We start from the raw sequence: 19,790 nt of genomic DNA on the forward strand, positions 1-19,790 counted from the left end.
TTTCATGCGAGACCATCTCGACCGCGTCAAGCCGCTCGTTAATCTATGAGGTGGACATCCATTGACAAATCAGCAGCACAGCAAAATACGGGTGCTTCGACTTCGGCTACTGGTGCTGGCGCCAGAAAAGTGTCCTTGTCGGCCCCTGGAGATATGGCACTAACTGTCGTGGTTGGGCCTGCCGGGCTGCTCAGAGGCTCGGATGCTAAAGCAGCGTCTGCGGTGTTTGTGGAAGCGGGGGTATTTCCGGGGTTGGTTTCTTCGTTGCGCTTAGATTCCTCTAGAATATCGATGGTACTTTCGTCCGTGTGAGCTGGAATGATCGTACTACCGCTCGCGGTGCTATCCGCCGCAGCCGCCTCGGGGGGTTCAAGCGGTACGTACTCAGCCGGAACCCAGCCGACTGGCTTTCCACCTGTCTTTACATCACCGTATTAGTTCCTCGATTTGCCAACACCCGTCTCGCTTACTCACCGGCGGCGTGTACCGGAAAAAAGTCTTGTCAGACGCGCCCGCTTTGACGAGGCGCTGCGCCCAGGCGATGCCCGTCTTTCTGAGGAAGAAGGATTCGAACAGGGCGAACTCGCGGGCGAAGAGGCCGGGCGAATCGTTTGGGCGGTGAACTTTGACCTGCGAGTCTCCTTTTTTCTTGTAGTACTTGATAACGAACCAATAGAGGTGTGGTTTGGCGTTTGATTCGTGAATCTGAGTTGGTTAGCAGAGTGAAAGAGATACATTGGTGACGTTAGTCGAGATGAGCAGGGCAAGAGGGAATCCGTAGCCCAGCTTGGTTTGGAAAGCCAATAAAGGGGTAAACCCGAACTGCAGATGGACAAACCTGGACGGCACTCACCGTGAGAATGTACCGCTCCCCTTGGATCCCCTGCTCTTCATCGTCCCTGGTCAACGCCACCTCATACCGAAAAAAAGTGTGGTCGCAATAAGGATGGTATAAATCTGTCCGTCATCAGCCGTTGCCGTAACCTAACAATCGAGAATAAAATTGCACATACTCGTGTTAACCGCCTTCTCAGCCTGCTCTAGCCCCTTCATCACCTGCATCCGCTTCCTCTCCTTCTCCCTCTGCTGCTTCAGCGTCCGGATGAACGAGAACGCCTCCTCAGGCAGCCGCCTACGCTTCTGCATCGAGTCCTCGAGCCAGTCCAGCGAGACAATGTGGCACGCCCTTTGGTGTTTGAGTGCGTCCCGGACTGGTTTTGCTACCCGTTAGGCCAAGCCAAGAGCACCAGGGGGGAAAGGACGTACCTCTGCTCCCACGCCGCTCAAACTCACCCTTCTCACAAACTAGGTGCGTAACGCATCCATCAATCGCCTCCCCCGAGCCAACGAACCTGCCCTCTCTGAGCCCCACCCACCGGGCAATGTTTGTATCGGTCCATTGGCTGTTGGCCGAGGTCAAGTTGCCCGCCACCGCTATGCTGAGGCCGCGGAAGATGGGCCTTTCCTTGCGTGTGCGGGGACCCATGGTAGATGATGTCTTGAACTAATGCCTCTGAACGGGAAGAGAGGGTGGAGCGAGTGGTGAAGAAAAGGGAGGGCAAGAAAAGGAGGGAAGAAGAAGGTAAGGCAAGGAAGTAAGGAACAAGAATAATATGGGATAAGAAAGTTGTTGGTAGGCCTTGGATGGGGATGGGTAGGTAAACGGGTGGTGGAAAGGTGAGGAAGCGTATTGCTGAGCAAATCAAGGGGTAAGTTAAACGGAAAATTTGGGTGTGAGGGCAATGGGGAGTCGGAATGAGAGCGTACGTCCTGGGGACGGAGTGTAGACGACAGGCTTCCCAGCGCAGAGTACGAAGGAAGGGAGGAGACGGCAGGTCCAGTCCTGCAAGATGAGCTACCAGCGGATGAGATGTCTGGTTCCTGCCAGTGATATTTAGAAGATAATAGAGCCCGTGAGCTCTGATTGGAAGGATATACGATCGGATGATGGTGCTTCAGAGAGTAGTAAAAGGGAAATGCGCTCTTGCCTGTCACCTTGCTGGCTCAACCTCACGTTCTCGTCCCGGTCTAGAAGGACGAAGGCATCATGAAGGATAGAATGACCTAATAAGCAGGGGTATTGACCAATGTCTTAACTGAGCCAACTACCTAATTGCCTTGGCAGCCTTCACAAATTCCCTGATCTTCTCCAGATTCTGCTTGCCATCCACCTCAACTCCGCTGCTCACATCCACACCAAGCACCCTGCCCGCGAGGGGACCCAACGATGCCACGGACGCAACGACATTCTCCGGCTCCAACCCGCCGGCAAGCAAGACCGACAGGTGCTGGTCCTTCTCCAACGTGGCCTTCACAGCCTCGACGTCAAGCAGCCTGCCCGAGCCAGCACCGGAGTCCAGTAGTGGGACGGCGTGGTACCCGCGAACTCCGAGACCGATCTGGCCAGGCTTAAATTTCCGAATGACCGGAACAGGAATCAGGCTCGCCCATTCGACCGGCTCATCGCCGTGCAGCTGGACAATGTCGAGGTTATACAGCCGCTGCTTCTCAAGCACGTCTTCCAAGGGTTGGTTCATGAAGACGCCCACGAGCAAGGGGCTCTTCTTTCTCAAAAGCTCTCCAGATACGCTGAAGAAGTCTGTCGCCGTCCGAGGGAGCTTCACCGCTCTCGAGGCACTGTCCTTGTTACCATGGACCACTTCAGAAATAGCCATGGCAGTCTCGTGCGAGACACAGCGTTTCGTTCCGGGAACTAAAATCATGCCGACGAGGTCCGCACCGACCTTGATGGCTTCGGCGGCAGCCTCCGCGCTCCGCGTGCCGCAGATTTTGACTAACAGAGGTTCGGACTCGGACTGAGGTGCGGGCGCATGCGGACCAGCGCACAGTTCCCTGATGAACTGGGATGCGTCAGGAGCTCGCATGATGGCCTCCCCAACGAGCACGCCGTTCACACCGTCCCTCTTGCAGTCGAGAACGTCTTGATGGCTGTTGATACCACTCAGCGCGCACAGGAAGGTCTCTTTGGGCACCATGCTCCGGAGCCGGCCGGTAGTGCCCAGGTCGACCTCAAAGTTCTCGAGGTTTCGGTTATTGACACCGATAACTTTAGCCCCTAACTTGATGGCGGTGGCCATTTCTTCAGAGTTCTGCACCTCGACCAGCGGTTCCATACCCAAGGACAGGGAGTACTTGTAGAGCCGCTCCAGGACGTCGACGTCGAGCATCTTGACGATCAAGAGCACAGTGTCGGCACCGGCGAGCCTTGCCTCGAGGATCTGATATTCTTCAAAGATGAATTCCTTCCGCAGTACAGCGGGCCGGTTCGTCATTCCATTGAGAACTTGGCGCACAGCACGCAAGTCCTCAATGCTGCCTTTGAACCACTCCGGCTCCGTGAGGACCGAGATGACGCTGGCACCGGCAAGTGCATACTTCCGGGCCTGGGTGGGCGCGTCAATGTCGAGCGCAAAGATGCCCCTGGACGGCGACCCTCTTTTGATCTCGGCCAAGAGAGCCACGTCGAATGGCGATTGGCGCAGACGCTCAACGAGATCGATCTGAGGCGGCGCTAGATTCAAGTCGTAGGCGGCCTGCAAGTCCGAAAACCTCTGGGAGGGAATCTGCTTCTGGGCGGCGACGGCAGCCCTGCGGTGGGCGTATATCTTCTGGAGAATGTTGTTCTTGGCAGGGGACGCACCCTTGGGCGCCTGGGCAGCCTTCTGCAGTCGCTCATTCTCAGCCCAGGTGCCTCCCTGCATGTAGAGGAAATTCTTGAGCATGGTGCGCCCCTGGGCAGACAGGATACTCTCAGGGTGGAACTGCACACCCTCTATGGTGTACTCCTTGTGGCGCACGCCCATGATGACACCTTTGGAGCCGTCCTCATTGGCGATCCAGGAGGTCACTTCCAGGCTCTCGGGCAGCGTGACGTGCGTGCCAGCGAGCGAGTGGTAGCGAGTGACGGGCAGGCCTTGTTCCAGGCCGGCATAAACACCCTTTGAGTCGTGGCTAAGAGGCGATGTCTTGCCGTGTAAGATCTCACCGGCAAAGCTCACGTCGCCGCCGTAGACATCAAAGATGCATTGTCTTGGACAGGGATGTCAGTGGGGGGGGGGGGGAGGGGAGAGGAGAGGCGTGGGTGAGGGTGGTTCGAGGTGCATTGCACTTACTGGCCCATGCAAACACCAAAAATGGGGATCTTCCCCGCAAAGTGTCTAATGGCATCGCGGCTGATGCCCGAGTCGGTGGACGGATGGCCGGGGCCGGGGCTGATGACCAATTGGGTGGGCTTCTTCGCAATGAGCTCGTCGAGCGTGATCTTGTCATTTCGGAAGACGGTCACCTTGGCGCCCTCGAGCACCAGGTACTGGTAGACGTTCCAGGTGAACGAGTCATAGTTGTCGATGAGAATAAGGTTGGTGGCCGTCGGGACCAGGGGCGACGGATCGGGATGGTGGGGTGAGTGGTCAATAATGTCCAGTGCGGGCATTTTTGTTTTTTTGTCAGCCGAGCTAGGAGGGGCAAAGTAGGGGCAAAGTAGAAAAGAAACAGAAAATATAAAGAAGCTTAAATCCTCGGAGCGGCAATGGGCCAGGGCAATCGACGTCTGGGATACTAGAAGAAGAACCAAGACGATCCAGGTGAGTCACGGCTCCCAGGATTTAGGAGCGTCGTTATTATATGAAAAGCATGAAGCAAAGTAATCGCCCTCCGAAATCTGTAAGTCGCTTCCTGCGTGCTCGGAAGCTCCGGTGGATAATAAAGAACAGTCAGCGCCTTTTCGATCCCCGCTATGCAAACAAGGGTCTCGACGGGTAAGCTGACAAGGGTCACAGTGACAATCTGTTATCGATAAGGACGCAAATGGTGGGACCGGGGAGCTGAAAAATAACGGGCTTGTGCTACCCGGGCCAGCTGCCCAGCCCCCGAGCCCGCCCTGTGAGAGCTTGCGACTCGCGTCTGAGAGCGCGTCAAAGTACAGTACCGTAGGCCGACTCCGAACTTTTTGCAGCTCCGAGCTCTGCCACCACCAACCCGCTTCCCACCACACCACCTGGACCGGCCCCAGGTTGTCGCATTGCACATCCCCTGACCCGGCCAGCTCGGATGCGGATGGAGCCTGTTGCAAATGGCTACTCTGACCGATAGAACACACTATTTTCCTCCATTGGAGGAGTGTTTGACGGGCAAGAAAATCATCCTGTACGTTGCGCTGCACCCGAGGTACAACTTCCCAGACAGTAAAACGCTCTAACACCGTATGCATTCGTCCAGGTCGTGGAGGATCATCGCTTCCGCGCTCGAGGACTCGTCATGCGACCGCCTCACTAGCCCCGCCGTGTCGGGTTTCCTCCAAGACGGCTACATCCATCAGCTGCTGAAGGAACCCGCCAGGACCTTCGAACCCCCGTCGAAGCAGTCCGGTCTCGATTTTGAGACCAAGACCGGCGCTATCAACATCGTCCCGTCGCCGAACGACCCTTACGACCTCGACACGATCAAGGACGACGCTCGATGGCTGAGCAAGAGCGCCAATGTCAACGAGGTGGCCGCCCTCCGCATCGTGCTCGTGGAATACCAGTCGCGGGCTCACAGCCACCTCACCGGGCCGCTGTCTACCCAGGACGTCGCCAACATCCAGGAAGCTGCCGGCGTCAGTGATGCACAGGCCTCCGGCATCCTTGCGCTTCTGAACGTGACCACGGCGGTCGATGCCGAGTCGACATGGGCAGATTTTGAGAGCGAGACCAGGCGCCGCCAGCGTCTCCTAACCACCTACTTGTCCGAGCGCCGGTCATTTTTGAGCGCCGCCGACGCCCTCGTCACCTTTCTGCTCCATTCGCGGTCATCGTCCGCAAACCCGGAAGCCGATGTCATCCGCCGTGTCGTTATGAAGGAGGCTTTCGATTTCGATGTCGAGGTGCCGAACACGGCACGACTTGACGCCCTGGCGCCGACATACATCGGAATACTCGACGACTGCATGATGCGAGCTCAAGACGGCCCGACTGCCGTGGACCAGGATCTTGTGACCGACCAGTTGGAGGTGGACTGGGTCAGGACGGCGCTCACCGAGGCTATTCACGCAATGGCACTCATCTTCCAGATCCTGGACCTCGCGACTCCTTGCTTCAACGCGACCGAGATCGTGACCCAGTGGTTTACCTTTGTCGACACTTACGAGTTCCTTGAATCCGTTGTTGGGGTCCGTATGCTTTCCATCTGCGTACCTGACAGAGCTAACCTCGCGTTAGGGCCATGAGCTTATTGCCGAGCTGGTGATGCCGCTCAGGAGTCTGGTGGCAACTATCTCCTTGAAGCTGCTTAACCTTGAACGGGCACTCTTGTACCTCTCCCAGGACCTCGACCTGCTCGAGTACGAGGATCCGTACCTTGGCTCGAACGAAGCACTAACACAAATCCACACCGTAATCACGGCTGCCGCGAATGCTGGCCTAACGACAGCTGCCCCTGTGGCGTTCGCCTGGTCCATCATCCTCCACCAGATGCATCGCGGCTACCAGGAGCGAGCCGAACGGCGCGATCTGTTGCAAAACCAGCGAGCTCAGGCCGGTTTTGAGCTCGAGTACGAGCCGTCTGGACGACAACGTCGAAACTCGGCTGGGAGCATCGTTTCGATCGAGACGTCGCAGTACGATGCCTTCCTGGTGGCCCAACAATTGGAGCGGGATATCCAGCTAGCCGAAACCATGGCGATGGCGACCACTTCTCGGGGCGGCGTCTACGAAGTCATACCTGAGATGGCAACGTGTCTTGGGAGCGGCCAGATGGCTGCATTCCGGCCTATACTGGGCGTACGGGCGCGCTTGGTCTTACTAGATCTCTTGAAAGGGAGCTCCCATGTTGTGGGCTACCAGTCCGAACCAGTCTCGTGCCTCCTTTCAATCCTGTCAGCCGGCAGCCAGTATTGGGATATGTCGCCTGAGACGGCCAATGCGGCTGTGCAAGCCCTTTACACTCGCATGCTGGAAGACGACACGTTACGGATTCAATATACAGCCCAGTCACAGAACCGCTTCCCCTACGAATTCCTCCCCTTCTCCTCACTTTGTCGGATATTGTCGGCCGGCTTGCTCTCAGACCAAGAGAATTTAGACGTGATAACAGGCTTGCTGCTCCGCACCCCAAGTCTAACCGTCGATTGGAACAATCAGTGGGATAGGTCATATGAGCTGGTATATGAGGAAGAAAACACGAATTCCTTCCGTCTGACCAGGGACATCGACCTCTTTGACTCGTCGCCAAGGTCCAAGCGGAGATTCTCGCCGGACGAGAAGTTCACCATACCAGCTGGAACCTTTGGCCGATTCGTCACCGATGTGGGCAAGGTAGCCAAGCTGGAATTCGAGCATTCCGCCCTGGCACTGTTTGGGAAGCGTCTCGAGGTTAATATAATGGGCGGCATGTACGACAGTGGGCTGGGGTTCCTCACCGTCGATGAGGTGATCGAGGGAATCTCGCTACTTGCGACGGTTTTGCGGGCTGATGTTCTGAGGGCGACGGTGGATCCCGATAGTGGTATAAGGATCCTGAAGGAGGCGAGCCGCTTGCTGCCACGCACCAAAGACATCATTAGTGTCATTTGCGACACTCTTGATAGTTTGGTTGAGGAGGACCTTGTGGACCTCGATGGCCCCAAAATCGCGGCCCTGTCATCCTGCGTCCAATTCCTACATGCTGCACTTGCTGTCTGCCCTGGCCGCGTCTGGGCCTACATGGCACGGTGCGCTCTGATCAACAGCGACACCCGGTCTGGACGCCTGTCCAAGATTACTGGCAACCTCGACATGATTGCCGAACGGTTCGACTTGCTTTCGTCTTCGGTGAAGCTGTTTTCTAGCCTAGTGGAGAGTTCCATGACGAGCGCCGTGCAGCGGAGGATGGGTACGAACCTGAGCTCTCGCGCAAAGGGGGAGGAGAACCCGTGGCTCGGGACTTCGGATAAGATCCTTTCCCGTGTGACGCTCTCCGTAGCCCAGACTGCCATCGACGTGTTTGAGAACTCGGCAACGTGGAGGTTCACGTCTGAAGTCGATCGCAGCGTCCTGGTCCGGGATGTAGTGGGAATCATGCACAAACTGATCTCGTACACGTTTAGCATTGGTTCAACCGACGTGTCCAAGAGCCTGGCCGGCTCCCTAGCCCCTGCGGCCGGTTACATCGTGGAGAGTTTCCTCTCCACGTCATCGAGCTCTCTGCGCTTCCAGCCGCTGCTCTCGACTCTACTGATTGCCTTCCAGCTCCCCGACTCGACGCTCTACCCCCAACGAACTCGGATCGTGTCGGAGAGGCTGACAACAGTCCTAGCGTTCGCCACCACGCTCTTACGGGTTGCCGACTATCTGGATCAACCATCCGCCGTCATCCAGACACAGCTTTTCAAATCAGCTTCCCTTGTTGCTCGGCTGCCGGCCATCAGGCATTCCTTCAAGATGCCAGCAATCTCCCTCTTGAGCGCGCTCGTCGAGAGTGCTGGGAAGGCTAGCGGTGAGCCACCGTCGCTTCTAGGGTACCTTGGGACACAAATATCTCGCTCCTTCATCCAAATCGCGTCCCAGTTGGACAAGCCGTTCAATAGGGTACCGGAAGTTGTCAGCACATGGAAGTTCTTTTCGACAATCATGCGGAATCGGCAGCAATGGATGGCGAACTGTCTTCTCACAGGCAAGACACCCCGTGAAGCGCTGAAGGGTGACGCAAAGATTTCCCAGCTCTCACCCGGTTCCGTGCTGTCGACAGCACTCGAAACGTTACAACACATCAGCACCATTCCTAGCAGAGAGAGGCTTGCTGTTCTCGACTTCTTCACCTCTGCACAAAATTACTGGCCGTGGACCATCTTCGCCATGCAGAAAGATAAGCTCTTCCTAAAGCATCTCCAGACCTACGCCAGCAACCTCGACTCATACACAGCCGGGTCCAGAGCAGATCCGGAAGAGGCTAGCTACCAAGCGCGGATCGCAGCCTACATCGCCGAGACCTTTGCCATGCAGCTGTACCATCTGCGCCAGATGCGGCAAGAGCAGAGCTCTGCGACGGAACTGGTGAGTTCCTTAGACTACTTCCTGAGGAACGGCGTTCATGTGTCGGGATACAACGCCTCGTTGCATGCCAATTTCGCAAGGAATTTTGCCAAGCGTTATTCTGGCTGCTCGGTTGATGACTTCAAGAGGACTCTGCTGGTACCACGAGATCTCGGGTCGGAGTATTATTACGCGATGGATTTTGCAGAGAGCATGCTTAACTATGATGCTGGCTGGGCCGGGGCAAAGCAAAACGGCTTCCGGCGAGAGATGGTGATGGCGAATCTGAACCTCTCCTTAGTGGAGGCACAAATCGTAAGTGACTTGGTGCTCTACGGTGAAAGCTGGGTATTAACTGTTTCTAGGCGCTATTCCGTGCGTGGGAGTATCTGCTGCTGGAGCTCAGCATCTGTTTGTTGCCTCAGAACTCGACTGTCGCAAAGCAGATGCTGCAAGTCGCTGCACAATGCCTGGAATCGAACCAGCGCCCGCAACCGCCAGAGAACATCTTTGTCGCTCTCTCGCACTCGCGGGCGAGCCTCGCTTTGACACTCCTACAACGTCTCGCGGATTGCTCACAGTTGCCCAAGGATATCACCCAGCTGCTCACCCTCATCTCAGCCACCATCAACGGGGTCGACAACCCCTTCAGCAAGGATCAAATACCCTACTTCCGCACTCTCCTCAAGATCCTCTTTGTCATCCTACGAAGCACCCGCCATTCGGCCAACGGCCCGCCGCAAACGAACACCACCACCTCCCCCGAAAGCCCCGCGGCAGTGACCCAGCTAGTACTCACCATCCTCGACCGGGTTGTCGCGCGGTCCTTCCGCGCCCTCGCCACGCTCGTCCACGAGCCCGACGCGCCCACCACGCCCGAAGACCTCGCCCTCATAACCGCCATCCTCCAAGCGTGCCTCAGCGTGCCGGGCATCGACCAATGCCAAATCCAAGTCCTTAACATCATGTCCTCGTACGACATACTCCACGTAGCCACCTCGCTATTCTCGTGGTCCGACAGACTCACGGGGGGGACCAACCCCACAACCAGCAGCAACGGCGGCAGCAGCAAAGGAGGAGGAAGCGACCCGGTATACGGAGAACTCGCCCTGCTCTTGCTCCTCGAGCTGTCCACCCTCCCGGCCATCGCCGAACAGCTCGCCTGCGACGGCCTCCTGGGCCACCTCACGTCGGCCAACCTGTCTACCGCCATCCGCCGCGCCAACGTCTCCCCCTTCGCCGACAACCCCGGCGCAGCCCGGTGCTACGCCATCTGGGCCAAGGGCATCCTGCCGCTGCTGCTGAATATCCTGGGAGCCCTAGGCGCCACCATCGCCCCCGAGATCGCCTTCGTCCTTAACCAGTTCCCCAACCTCCTCCAGTCCTCGGTCGAGCGGCTCGAGGCCCCCGGCCTGAGCCGGACCGCGTCGTCGGAGCAGAACGCGCAGCACTTTGTCGCGCTCGTCGCCATCTCCGAGGTGCACTCGCTGGCGCTGCTGACCAAGGTGCTCGCCATGCTGAGGGTCAACAACAGCCGGGACATCCCCGAGGTCGGCGGGTGGGACGCGGGCGCGGTGCTGGAGAATGTCGAGTTTTGGCTGGCGAGCAGGAAGGTGCTGAGGGAGAGGCTGCTGCCGCTGGGCCAGAGGGAGATGGAGTGGCGGGGGATGCCGCCCGCGAGTGAGGTGAGCGGGTGCGAGAGCCGGCTGGAGGAGAAGGCGGTTGGCTTGTTGGAAGGGGTGAGGGATGTGTTGGCCGAGGAAGGGGAGGAGTGAGCAACCCTTGTTGATGATGACGGGGTTGGCTGTTGTTCAGTTAGTGTTATTTGCTTGTTTAGTAGGTATTGGCGGAGTGGAAAGGAATTGATTCCGTTGCTTGCTTGCTTGCTTGCTTGCTTGCTTGCTTGAGACTGTTTGTTCACTGTATATGGCCACTGCTATTGAGTACAACTAGATGGCTCAGGAGATTTGTGACTAATTTTTTTTTTTTTTCTTTGATTAGATGGGTAACGAAGGAGCGTCTCCTTTGTGAGAACCACCCCGAATCCCCGTGATGGAATTACCCCTTATTATCCCTCTATTGTTACACAGATAGAACGACCATGCCCGGCCTACCCGACCGGCCGACCTTTCCGTTCATGCCAGCCTGAGTGCTCAGTTCACCAGAGAAAACCCCATGAATATCTTTCCTCGGCAGTGTCATTAATATACAACCCATCCCATTCGAGGGGCCCATATTGAGTTGCGATGTGTTCCCCCCTCAAATTTTCTTTCTTGTTGCACCCTACTCCAAAGCGTAATAGAAGGCCACGTCATTGTCATGCCATGCGGGTTTACCGCTTCTGCTGCATCTCGGCCGTCATGGCGGCGTTGAGCTCGCCGAAGCGCTCGCCCAGCCGCTGGTTGGTCGTCATGGTCTTAGTCACGCACCGGCTGATGCAGCCGCTCTCGCGCCCAGAGAGCGCCTTGGACGTGAAGTCGTCGACGCAGGCGTTGAAGCAGTTGTCAACGATGTTGCCAAACATCTGAGCAATGTGTGAGCAGAGTGGGCTTAAGGGTTTTCTGTTTTAAGGGGACTGGGTTTTCCCTGGCCGATAATTGGCGGCGCATACGTTCATAAAGTCCTTGATTTGGCGTTTCTGGAGGCGGGTTTCGAGTTCGCGCGACTCGGCGGATGTCAGGCTGGATTGTTGGAAGGGAGCAAAGGTTAGTCGATTGTTCTGGCTGGTGCCGTTGGAAGTGCGGTCGCGATCCGACTTACCCTGCGTCCATGACTTCTACTGGGGCTTCTCAGGGGTGTGGGATCTTTAGTGGTTGCGTTGGTGATGCTGGGAGTTGGGCAAATATGTTATACGATGGATGGGCGTTCGACCGATGATGCTGATGGATTGCTTTTCTTGGAGCTGTCTGCGATAACAAAATTCATCTGGCCGGGCAGTTGGTCTGTGCACAAGGCCGGAAGCTCAACCGAGCCACCGGATACAACGCTTGTCTCAATGTTAATTTCGCAATCGACTACAATATCAAACAAAACCGGGTAAACAGGCTTCTCAATGACGCTCGGACTTGAAGCGCATTGTTTCCCATTTCGCACGTTATGACATGACATGTGACAGACTCAGACAGGACACCTTTCGATTACGATAAAGCCGGGTAGCATGAGGCGGTGACTGAGAACCATGCCATCCAAGGATTCTCTGTTTGTCCGAGAGCACAAGTCTGGCCATGCGTCACAGCTCTGGTAGCGCAGTGCTCCTGTCAGCTTGCTTCGGTCCAGTTTGTTGCGCTTCGGAATAGTCTCAACCAGGCTTACTCATCGCCGATGTCTTGGACGGCCCGCCAATGGGAAAACCACGCCGGGGCCCCCGAGTGGCCGGAGCGAGGTGGAGTGAGATAAATTGGACTTTTAACCTATGACGTCCTCCAAGAACTCGTATCAGCAAAAGTTAAAGACTGGGGCTCGCTTCCCATATAAGGCTGAACATGAAACAAACCTGCAGCTACCCAGATAATGACATTTCGCTGTGTACTGTAGGCCATAGCTGTCGTGCTTGCTCCATGCACACCTCCGAGTGGCGGGACGGAATTGGTCAATCGTAACCCATGCCTAGCCGTTGCTCAACACGGTGAAAAAGCAATTCGGAGTTTTGACGCATACAGCACCAGCCCCGAGACTCGCAAAGAGCTGAGCACATGACAACTCGGTCTCGCGTTGAGCGGCCCGGGGTATGGACGAGGCCTGCGGCCTTGTGAGCATGTCTCACCGAAGACGTCTAGCTCGCGAATCAAACTCTCCAAAACGAGTGCGCACCAACATTGGCCGTCTGCGCCGCCCAGCTTCCTTGACCAGCGAAACCCCAGACACTGACCAGCGCGAGCCACTTTCAGTGCATATGAGTGGAACCTTGCAGACGGAGCAATTCCTGGTCGATGATCAGAGGCAAGCTTCCAAGATGGCGGCCGTCTCTTGCATCTGGCTGCTCAGCTGATGGAGTAGCTGCATTGCTGCAGAGCTGCAGGGTCGTCAGTTGGGAGGGGCAGCCAACGACAACTCGACGAGTCAGGAAAACCCAAAAAAAAAATAAAAAAAAATAAATAAAAAAATAAATAAATTAAAAATTGGACCACCTCCAACAGTAGCCGTACCATCAATTAATTAAAAATAGGGGCGGGGGAAAGCCAAAAAAAAAAAAAAAAAAATCCAAAGAAAGGAAAATACTGGCCTCTGGTAGGCCAAGGGAGTTGGCCGAGAGCCGTAGCGTCGAGCCGGATGCGGTTAGATATAGTCATACTACCTTGATTTCTCCGGATCGAAGAACCAGAAGCGATCTGTGCGCGTGTCTCGGTTGTCCAGCGACAGGTCCCAGAGCCGCTAGCTAATTGGACTCGAACTAACATCTATATTTGACAACAAAGCCACACTCGCATGTCGAACAAGGGAACATTAGCGTTGCAAATCATTCGAGCTTGGACAACCAGCTCATTGCCTTTTGAGAATAGACGTCGAGCATCGAGAACTGGGCGACACATGGTTCTGCATTATCCAATCTGTCAGCAGAAGCAGGGTTAGATGCATGTCAGCAGCGCCATGTTGGGCAACCAGGCAACCGAGCATTTGGGTGGGCTGCAGGAAAACCCTACATACGTCATTAGGTGCACCGAGCGAGAGCGATCAAGAGCAGCCGCCTTGTCAAGAGCGTGCGGACGTTCCATTGAGCTGCAATCCGAACCCTAGACGGCAAGAAGCCGGAGATCGTGTCGGTTCCTGCTGCAGACACAGAGAGATGCCAACCTGGGAAATGCGCCCCTTGTCCTTGATGTCGCAGGCGGGCTAGCGGGGTTCGGAGCTGCTCAACCTTTCAAGGAGGGAAGGGTCCGGCTCGGTGACCTAGTACACAGCAGGGAGAAGACGCTCCAGCGTAGAGACGGGAAGGCCGCAGTCTTGAGGTACGGTACCGAGCGTGGCCACTTACATCTCCCATGTGGTTGCTAGATGTCACCCCACCTACACAGTTCATGGGGCCGGTTGGAAGTGTATTGATCCTCTTGCTGAGAGTGTCGAGTGCCGCGATCTGCAGCGAAGATCATATGCCCTACTATATGTGTATTGAAGCAAACTCCAAGCTCCGAAAAGTGACCCAGATGGTCAACCAGCCCAGATTGAAACACCCACTTCACCGCGGAACCCTGCTGCACCTTCGACACGGGAGATGCGCGACAGAACTATCTCCTGCAGGCAGCGGTTGCTGCGTAGAAATCCCCCGGACCAGTTTTGATCTCGGTTTAGTGCCACGATGATCTCTCGGTTTGACCCGGAGATCAATACCAGGCCAGCGGATCGATTAAGGCTCTCTCTTGCTGCGAGCTGCTCGTCGTACTGTGTGCACACAGCTAATCTCACAGGGCACGATCGGTGCAGCATCCGAGCCATCCCAATGGATCGAGCACGGTAAATAACGCTCTCTGCCGTCGCTTTTAGCTGCATGCCAAGCTGCAACCAGCTCTTCGCGCCTGGGCTTGTTCATCACTGCCAGCGAGAGATCACCGTACCAATACGGCTGGTGTAGCAAGGGGGACAAGCCGCGAAAGTCAGTGCGGGGGAGGAGGGCGCACAGTGGCTCTTTTTGGGGTCGCAAAAGGCGCCGGCGAGCTTGCACTCACAGGGCCCCCTGTCATCCCGCAGTTTCCCCAGTCTTTCAAAAGCGAGCCCAGCCGTTCCTCCTCGCTGCTGTCGCACACTGGGTTCCATTTAATCAAACTCCCGAGACTCATCGCCAAACACGACGCGGTCTTGAAAGAGCGGACACACCGACGAAATACTGTGCTGCGTCCCGGCCACCCCGAGTCGACCGAGCGCGCCATCTCGCTGCCGGCTAACCTTATAGAAGCTACAGAAGCTCGAGGCTCTGCGATCGGCGGCAAGCACTCTGTAGCCGAGAAACGGGTCCCAGCCGAACCACTGCATCGCGTCGCAGGACGACAATCAGCCCCCGACGGTCTTGCAAACCAGCGCAGCACGCACATCGCGCCCACATCTCCCTGAGACACCACGTGCAATCCGGGGTTCTGCATTTATTCCATCCCCTGTTGCATTTTCCTGTACCCTTCTCGATCCGAATTCCATACCTTGAACCTGGCGACGGCGAAACACACAGCACACGCACCACCCAGCGCGGCGGCATCAAATCAGCCGCCCACCGTCGCGCCGTCGCAACCATGACGTCCGCCGCACCGCCGCCGCCACCGCAGGCGCCCGCTCCGCAGCAGCAGCAGCAGCAACAACAACAACCCCGGGCAGCCGACCCGTATCCTCCTAGCACTCCTGCGGCCTCGCAGATACAATCGACGGTCGCGCCGCCGAGCAGGCGCGATCTGAGATCGTGGTGGAAAGGCTTCAAGCTGCCTTCAAAGCACCAGGAAACACATGGTACAGCAATCCCGTCTACCATGATTGCCTCTTGTTCCAGACCCCGACCCAGACCCCACGGGAAGAGATCCATATTTGTGGAGGCAGTGGACGGCTATCTCGACCAGCAGCCGTCCCGTCGCCTGTGGCCTTGCCCCCGGAGCAAAAACGTTCCGCTCATCGAGCAAGTGCGAATATGAGCGAACCACAGCCGGCAAGGCCGCCAGAAGTGCCCAAGCTGGACGTCCTCGCCCGTATCCTGACTTGGCGCTTTGGGAGGTGCCCTCGTGGATCATGTCCGAAGCCATTTTCTCCAGAGACGAAGCTAATTGTCCCAGGTTACCGCCCCCAGGGCATTTTCGGCGTCCCGCTGCGGCAGAGCATCACGTACGCCAACGTCGCCATCTCGCTCGTTGATGAGGACGGCAAGAGCTACATCTACGGCTATGTTCCGATTGTCGTAGCGAAATGTGGAGTTTTTCTGAAAGAGAGGGGTGCGTACAAACAAACACCAATCCCCATAACTTGCGTTGTACCGAGACACGAGAACAAATACTGACGCACCCAAAGCGACCGAGGTTGAGGGCATCTTCCGCCTCAACGGGTCTGAAAAACGCATCAAGGAGCTAAAGACCTTGTTTGATTCCCCAGATAGGTATGGCAAGGGTCTTGTCTGGGACGGTTACACAGTTCATGATGCCGCCAACGTCCTCCGTCGCTACCTCAACGACCTCCCCGAGCCGGTGGTCCCTCTGGATCTCTATGAGAAGTTCCGAGAACCATTGAAAGGGGCCAGAGCCCAGGCAACCGGCGACGCCCAAGCACCACGCCCGGCCCAAGTGTTTGACGAAGCTTCGGCCATCGCGAGATATCAGCAGCTCATCACGGAACTTCCCCCCTTGAACCGCCAGTTGTTACTGTACATCCTCGATCTGCTCGCGGTATTTGCCGCCAAGTCGGACCAGAATCGAATGACGCCGCAGAATCTAGCCGCCATCTTCCAACCCGGCATGCTCTCTCACCCCAGCCACGCCATGGCGCCGGAGGAGTACCGGCTGAACCAAGACGTCATTATTTTCCTCATCGAGAACCAAGATCATTTCCTCATCGGGATGCAAGGTACGGCCGCGGACCAGAAGACGGTCGAAGAGGTGCAGAAGGGTACCCCTGTGCTCCCGTCGACGCCGAACCCCAAGTCGGGCATCGTTCGGTCCGCATCAACTGCAAGTGCCGGGGCCGAGAGTGTAGCCAGGGACGGTTCGATTCGGAGAAACAAGTCCACGTCGTCAAGGCGGTCGCTGCATTCCAATGGCGCCCCCAGCCCCGGCAGTCCAGCTTTGACCGCAACCCCAACTAGCGGGCTGGCGCGGAGTAACACGGTACCGTCGAAGAAGTCGCCAGCCGTGCAGTCCGGGAGATTTACGTCTCGGAACGATACACCAGTCACCGCTCTAACCCCTGTTGCTCCACCCACTACCACGGTAGTGCCCCCGCCACCAGTCGTGGAGGAGGTTGCCACACCCCCGGCGGATTCATCGGCGCCATCAATACAGGCGTCAACAGCTCCATCCGGATCGCAACTCAACCTGTCTGTTCCCGGTGCAAGGAGCCAGGAGAGGCTCCTCGAGCCTACCACTCCGGAAGCCACCACCCCGTCTAAAGAGCGGAAACTACCCATACTATTTCAGAGACTTTCGACCACTGAGAGTGACGGCCGCCAACCGAACAAGTTGAAGAAGAAGCGGGGACCGGGAAGTGCAAACCCTAGCGCTCATAGCTCAACGGCCTCGCTCCCCCACTCAGCGACAGTCTCCCCCAATACCGAGGCAACCAACCCTCTAGAAGTAATACCGTCTGCTTCAAAGGCCGCAAGCGTTGAACGGCCCGCTGCCGCACCGGCGGCGGAGACACCCTCAGAGCCCACACCGCGGGCCTCTGAGGTCCCTCCCAGCAATGCCAACGCCGACAATCTTCGCCTCCATAATGTTGAGGCGCCTCTGAAAACCAAGAAGTCCCCGTCTACGTCACTAAACAGCTCGTTCAACGAAGGTTCCGATCTCGACCTCGTCGAAGAGACCACTAATGCTACGGTGGAAATCACGAGTCCAGATACGCCCAACGACAAAGAGAAGAAGAAGAGATGGCGGCTATCACGCAAAAGGGATGACGCCACACCGCCACCCCAGCCGTCAATTACCTCTTCACCTCCGGTTTTCGGCTCGAATTCGAACGCGGACGCCAGTAGCGCATCGATAAGCAGCTCGGCACATAAGCCCAGGCACAGCATGACGGGGGACTCGTCGGACCGGGCCATCGCCAACGTCGAATCGGCGACTTCGAGTGAAACGGCGGGCAACGGCAGCAGAGAAAACAAGGACGACTCGAAGAAGTTTGGGAACTGGATCAAGAACAAGTACCGCGAGCACAAGGAGAATGTTGAGCAGCGGAGGAACAAGTCGCCGCCAGGGGATCAACGGACGGTGTCACTCGGATCGAGCTTCCTGCCGTCGCGCGGGAAGAGCCTAGATCTCAAACGTGCAGAAGAGGAAAAAACACCGGCGCAGCAACCGCAAACACCACAGATGCAGCCCCAGCCTCAACCCCAGCCACAAGTGCGGCCGCAGGAGTCGGGAGGTCAGCAATAATCCATCTCCAAAAGTCAGGGAAGGGACTTGCCCAACGACGGCTGCCCGTCGTACGGGACCTCCAAGCTGGCAGGCTTCTGCGGGAGTGAGACTCGGGTTCCTCATCTCTTCTACTGTTTCAACGCCGTTACGAATCTTTTACGATGTACCTTGTTTTCAACTTGATGTTCTGGCATGCCGTGGGCGTGCTGTCGAGGACGGCTTTACTTCGGTGTGTGCTGAGCAAGGTGTCGGGAGCTGTGGGGGCTTGCCTAGAGGTGTTTATTTATTACGAAGATTCCCCACCATGGTTGTGTTTTCCCCATTGGCGGAGAGCAGCGTTTCTATCCATGGGAAGGGCTCGCCCTCCTGTTTATTTATGTTTTCTTCTCCGTCCCTGCCCTTACCCCCCCCCCCCCTTTTTTTCCCCTGGTTTATATGCAATACAAATGCGCGAAAAGAAAACGGGGTGGCAACTGGGATATAAAAGGGATGATTTTTTGTTTATTCATTTTTTATTTTATTTTATTTTTTTTTTTTTTTAAGCGGCAAAGAAGATACGATTTTGATGGACGTGTAGAGTAATCCGGCGACACTGGAGATAGTTGATGGAACCTGATGCCTGATGACGAAATCTGTGAACCTCTCGACGTCCTAGCAGCCTTGGTTTGAGTAGGCTCTGTCCCGGCTACACTAGGCACTTGAAGGCAAACTACGAATAGCTGCACCACATCAGGTCGCCCGGTGCAAGCCGTCTTGTCTGCCCCGCGTCGAACAGCGGTTTGTGGGGGGAGGGGGTTTCTTGGCTTTTGGAGGATTTTTAGTCTGGCCGCATCTTTTCCCCGCAGGCGCGGAATCCGTTGGATGCGGAGTTGGCCGTTCGTCCTCATTTCCCGCCATGACACCCCTGTCCAAGCCACTCCGTCCGGGGAAAAGCTTACCTTGACTGCTCTCAGGTTTGGTCTGCTTGGCTCCTTGTGTGGAGGACTCCTGGTCGGAATTGGAGCTGTCGCTCGGTGGCTTGTGGCTCGTCCCAGCCTTGGTTACTAATGAGATGGGGAATGACATTTTCGTATTTACCTTCCGGCGTTCTCGGAGTGCCGACTGAGCTGTCCATGTATCCGGTGAGACACGCTCACCGCACACGATGGGAGCCTCGGTGGATCTCTCCGCAACCCTCCGGTACATTACTGTACCGGACCCCGCCTATAACTGGGTCGGATGGCCGGAGGCAAGAACGGGCCAGATGCATAGTTTTTCGGTTGGGGGGGGGGGGGGGGGGGGGGGTTAGGTTCTGCACCTTGAGAACAGTTCCCAATCCCCCCATTCTGCTTGAAGCTGCCACACGCTATTGAGCGCGAGAGGAAGCAACACACTCGGATTTAAACAAGTCAAACGAGGATATCGTGGAATTCGTGGATACCTACGGCACGGTATATATACGTAACCATGGCAGGCTTGCATACACGGATGCCGATAGTCGGACAAAGATTCGTCGCTTGGCGATTTGAGGCCACCGGCACTAACACCTTTTGGTAAAAAGTTTCCTCGACACCTGACGTTCTCGAACTTTGTCCAGCGGATCGGCCCCAGTTAGCCACCCAGGGGACAGTCTGCATCAGCCGCCCTTGCAGGGCTTGCTCAGCACGTCTGATCCATGAAGCTGAGTGCCGCAAGTCGCAGTGGCTCGACGGAGCGCTCCACCCAGAATTACCGAGTCCATTGCACAACGTCCCGCACAGGGCGATAACGC

At 56.5% G+C, this 19,790-nt stretch overlaps 5 protein-coding genes across 5 annotated transcripts; 2 read left to right on the forward strand and 3 right to left on the reverse strand.

The window, feature by feature from the left end:
• Positions 1-38: 38 nt before the first annotated feature.
• MFIFM68171_10992 (uncharacterized protein) lies at positions 39-1,486 on the reverse strand (the record flags this gene model as incomplete). Its single annotated transcript, XM_071066411.1, has 5 exons — positions 39-419; positions 475-705; positions 854-957; positions 1,014-1,220; positions 1,267-1,486. 5 exons carry the CDS (start codon positions 1,484-1,486, stop codon positions 39-41), a joined length of 1,143 nt encoding a protein of 380 aa, XP_070922512.1.
• Positions 1,487-2,105: 619 nt separating this feature from the next.
• TRP3_2 (anthranilate synthase / indole-3-glycerol phosphate synthase) lies at positions 2,106-4,453 on the reverse strand (the record flags this gene model as incomplete). Its single annotated transcript, XM_071066412.1, has 2 exons — positions 2,106-4,050; positions 4,134-4,453. The coding sequence occupies 2 exons, from the start codon at positions 4,451-4,453 to the stop codon at positions 2,106-2,108; spliced, it is 2,265 nt and encodes a 754-aa protein (XP_070922513.1).
• Positions 4,454-5,092: 639 nt separating this feature from the next.
• On the forward strand, positions 5,093-10,783 carry MFIFM68171_10994 (uncharacterized protein; the record flags this gene model as incomplete). The annotated part of the gene is made up of 4 exons (XM_071066413.1): positions 5,093-5,166; positions 5,239-6,169; positions 6,219-9,323; positions 9,374-10,783. The coding sequence occupies 4 exons, from the start codon at positions 5,093-5,095 to the stop codon at positions 10,781-10,783; spliced, it is 5,520 nt and encodes a 1,839-aa protein (XP_070922514.1).
• Positions 10,784-11,340: 557 nt separating this feature from the next.
• Positions 11,341-11,779, reverse strand: TIM9 (protein transporter tim9; the record flags this gene model as incomplete). The annotated part of the gene is made up of 3 exons (XM_071066414.1): positions 11,341-11,532; positions 11,620-11,689; positions 11,769-11,779. The coding sequence occupies 3 exons, from the start codon at positions 11,777-11,779 to the stop codon at positions 11,341-11,343; spliced, it is 273 nt and encodes a 90-aa protein (XP_070922515.1).
• A 3,444-nt stretch (positions 11,780-15,223) lies between these two features.
• Positions 15,224-18,058, forward strand: SAC7 (GTPase activating protein (GAP) for Rho1p; the record flags this gene model as incomplete). The annotated part of the gene is made up of 3 exons (XM_071066415.1): positions 15,224-15,434; positions 15,752-15,907; positions 15,984-18,058. 3 exons carry the CDS (start codon positions 15,224-15,226, stop codon positions 18,056-18,058), a joined length of 2,442 nt encoding a protein of 813 aa, XP_070922516.1.
• Positions 18,059-19,790: the final 1,732 nt, after the last annotated feature.

The sequence above is a fragment of the Madurella fahalii genome, assembly GCF_045866475.1.
Source record: "Madurella fahalii IFM 68171 DNA, scaffold_6, whole genome shotgun sequence".
Taxonomy (NCBI): domain Eukaryota; kingdom Fungi; phylum Ascomycota; class Sordariomycetes; order Sordariales; genus Madurella; species Madurella fahalii.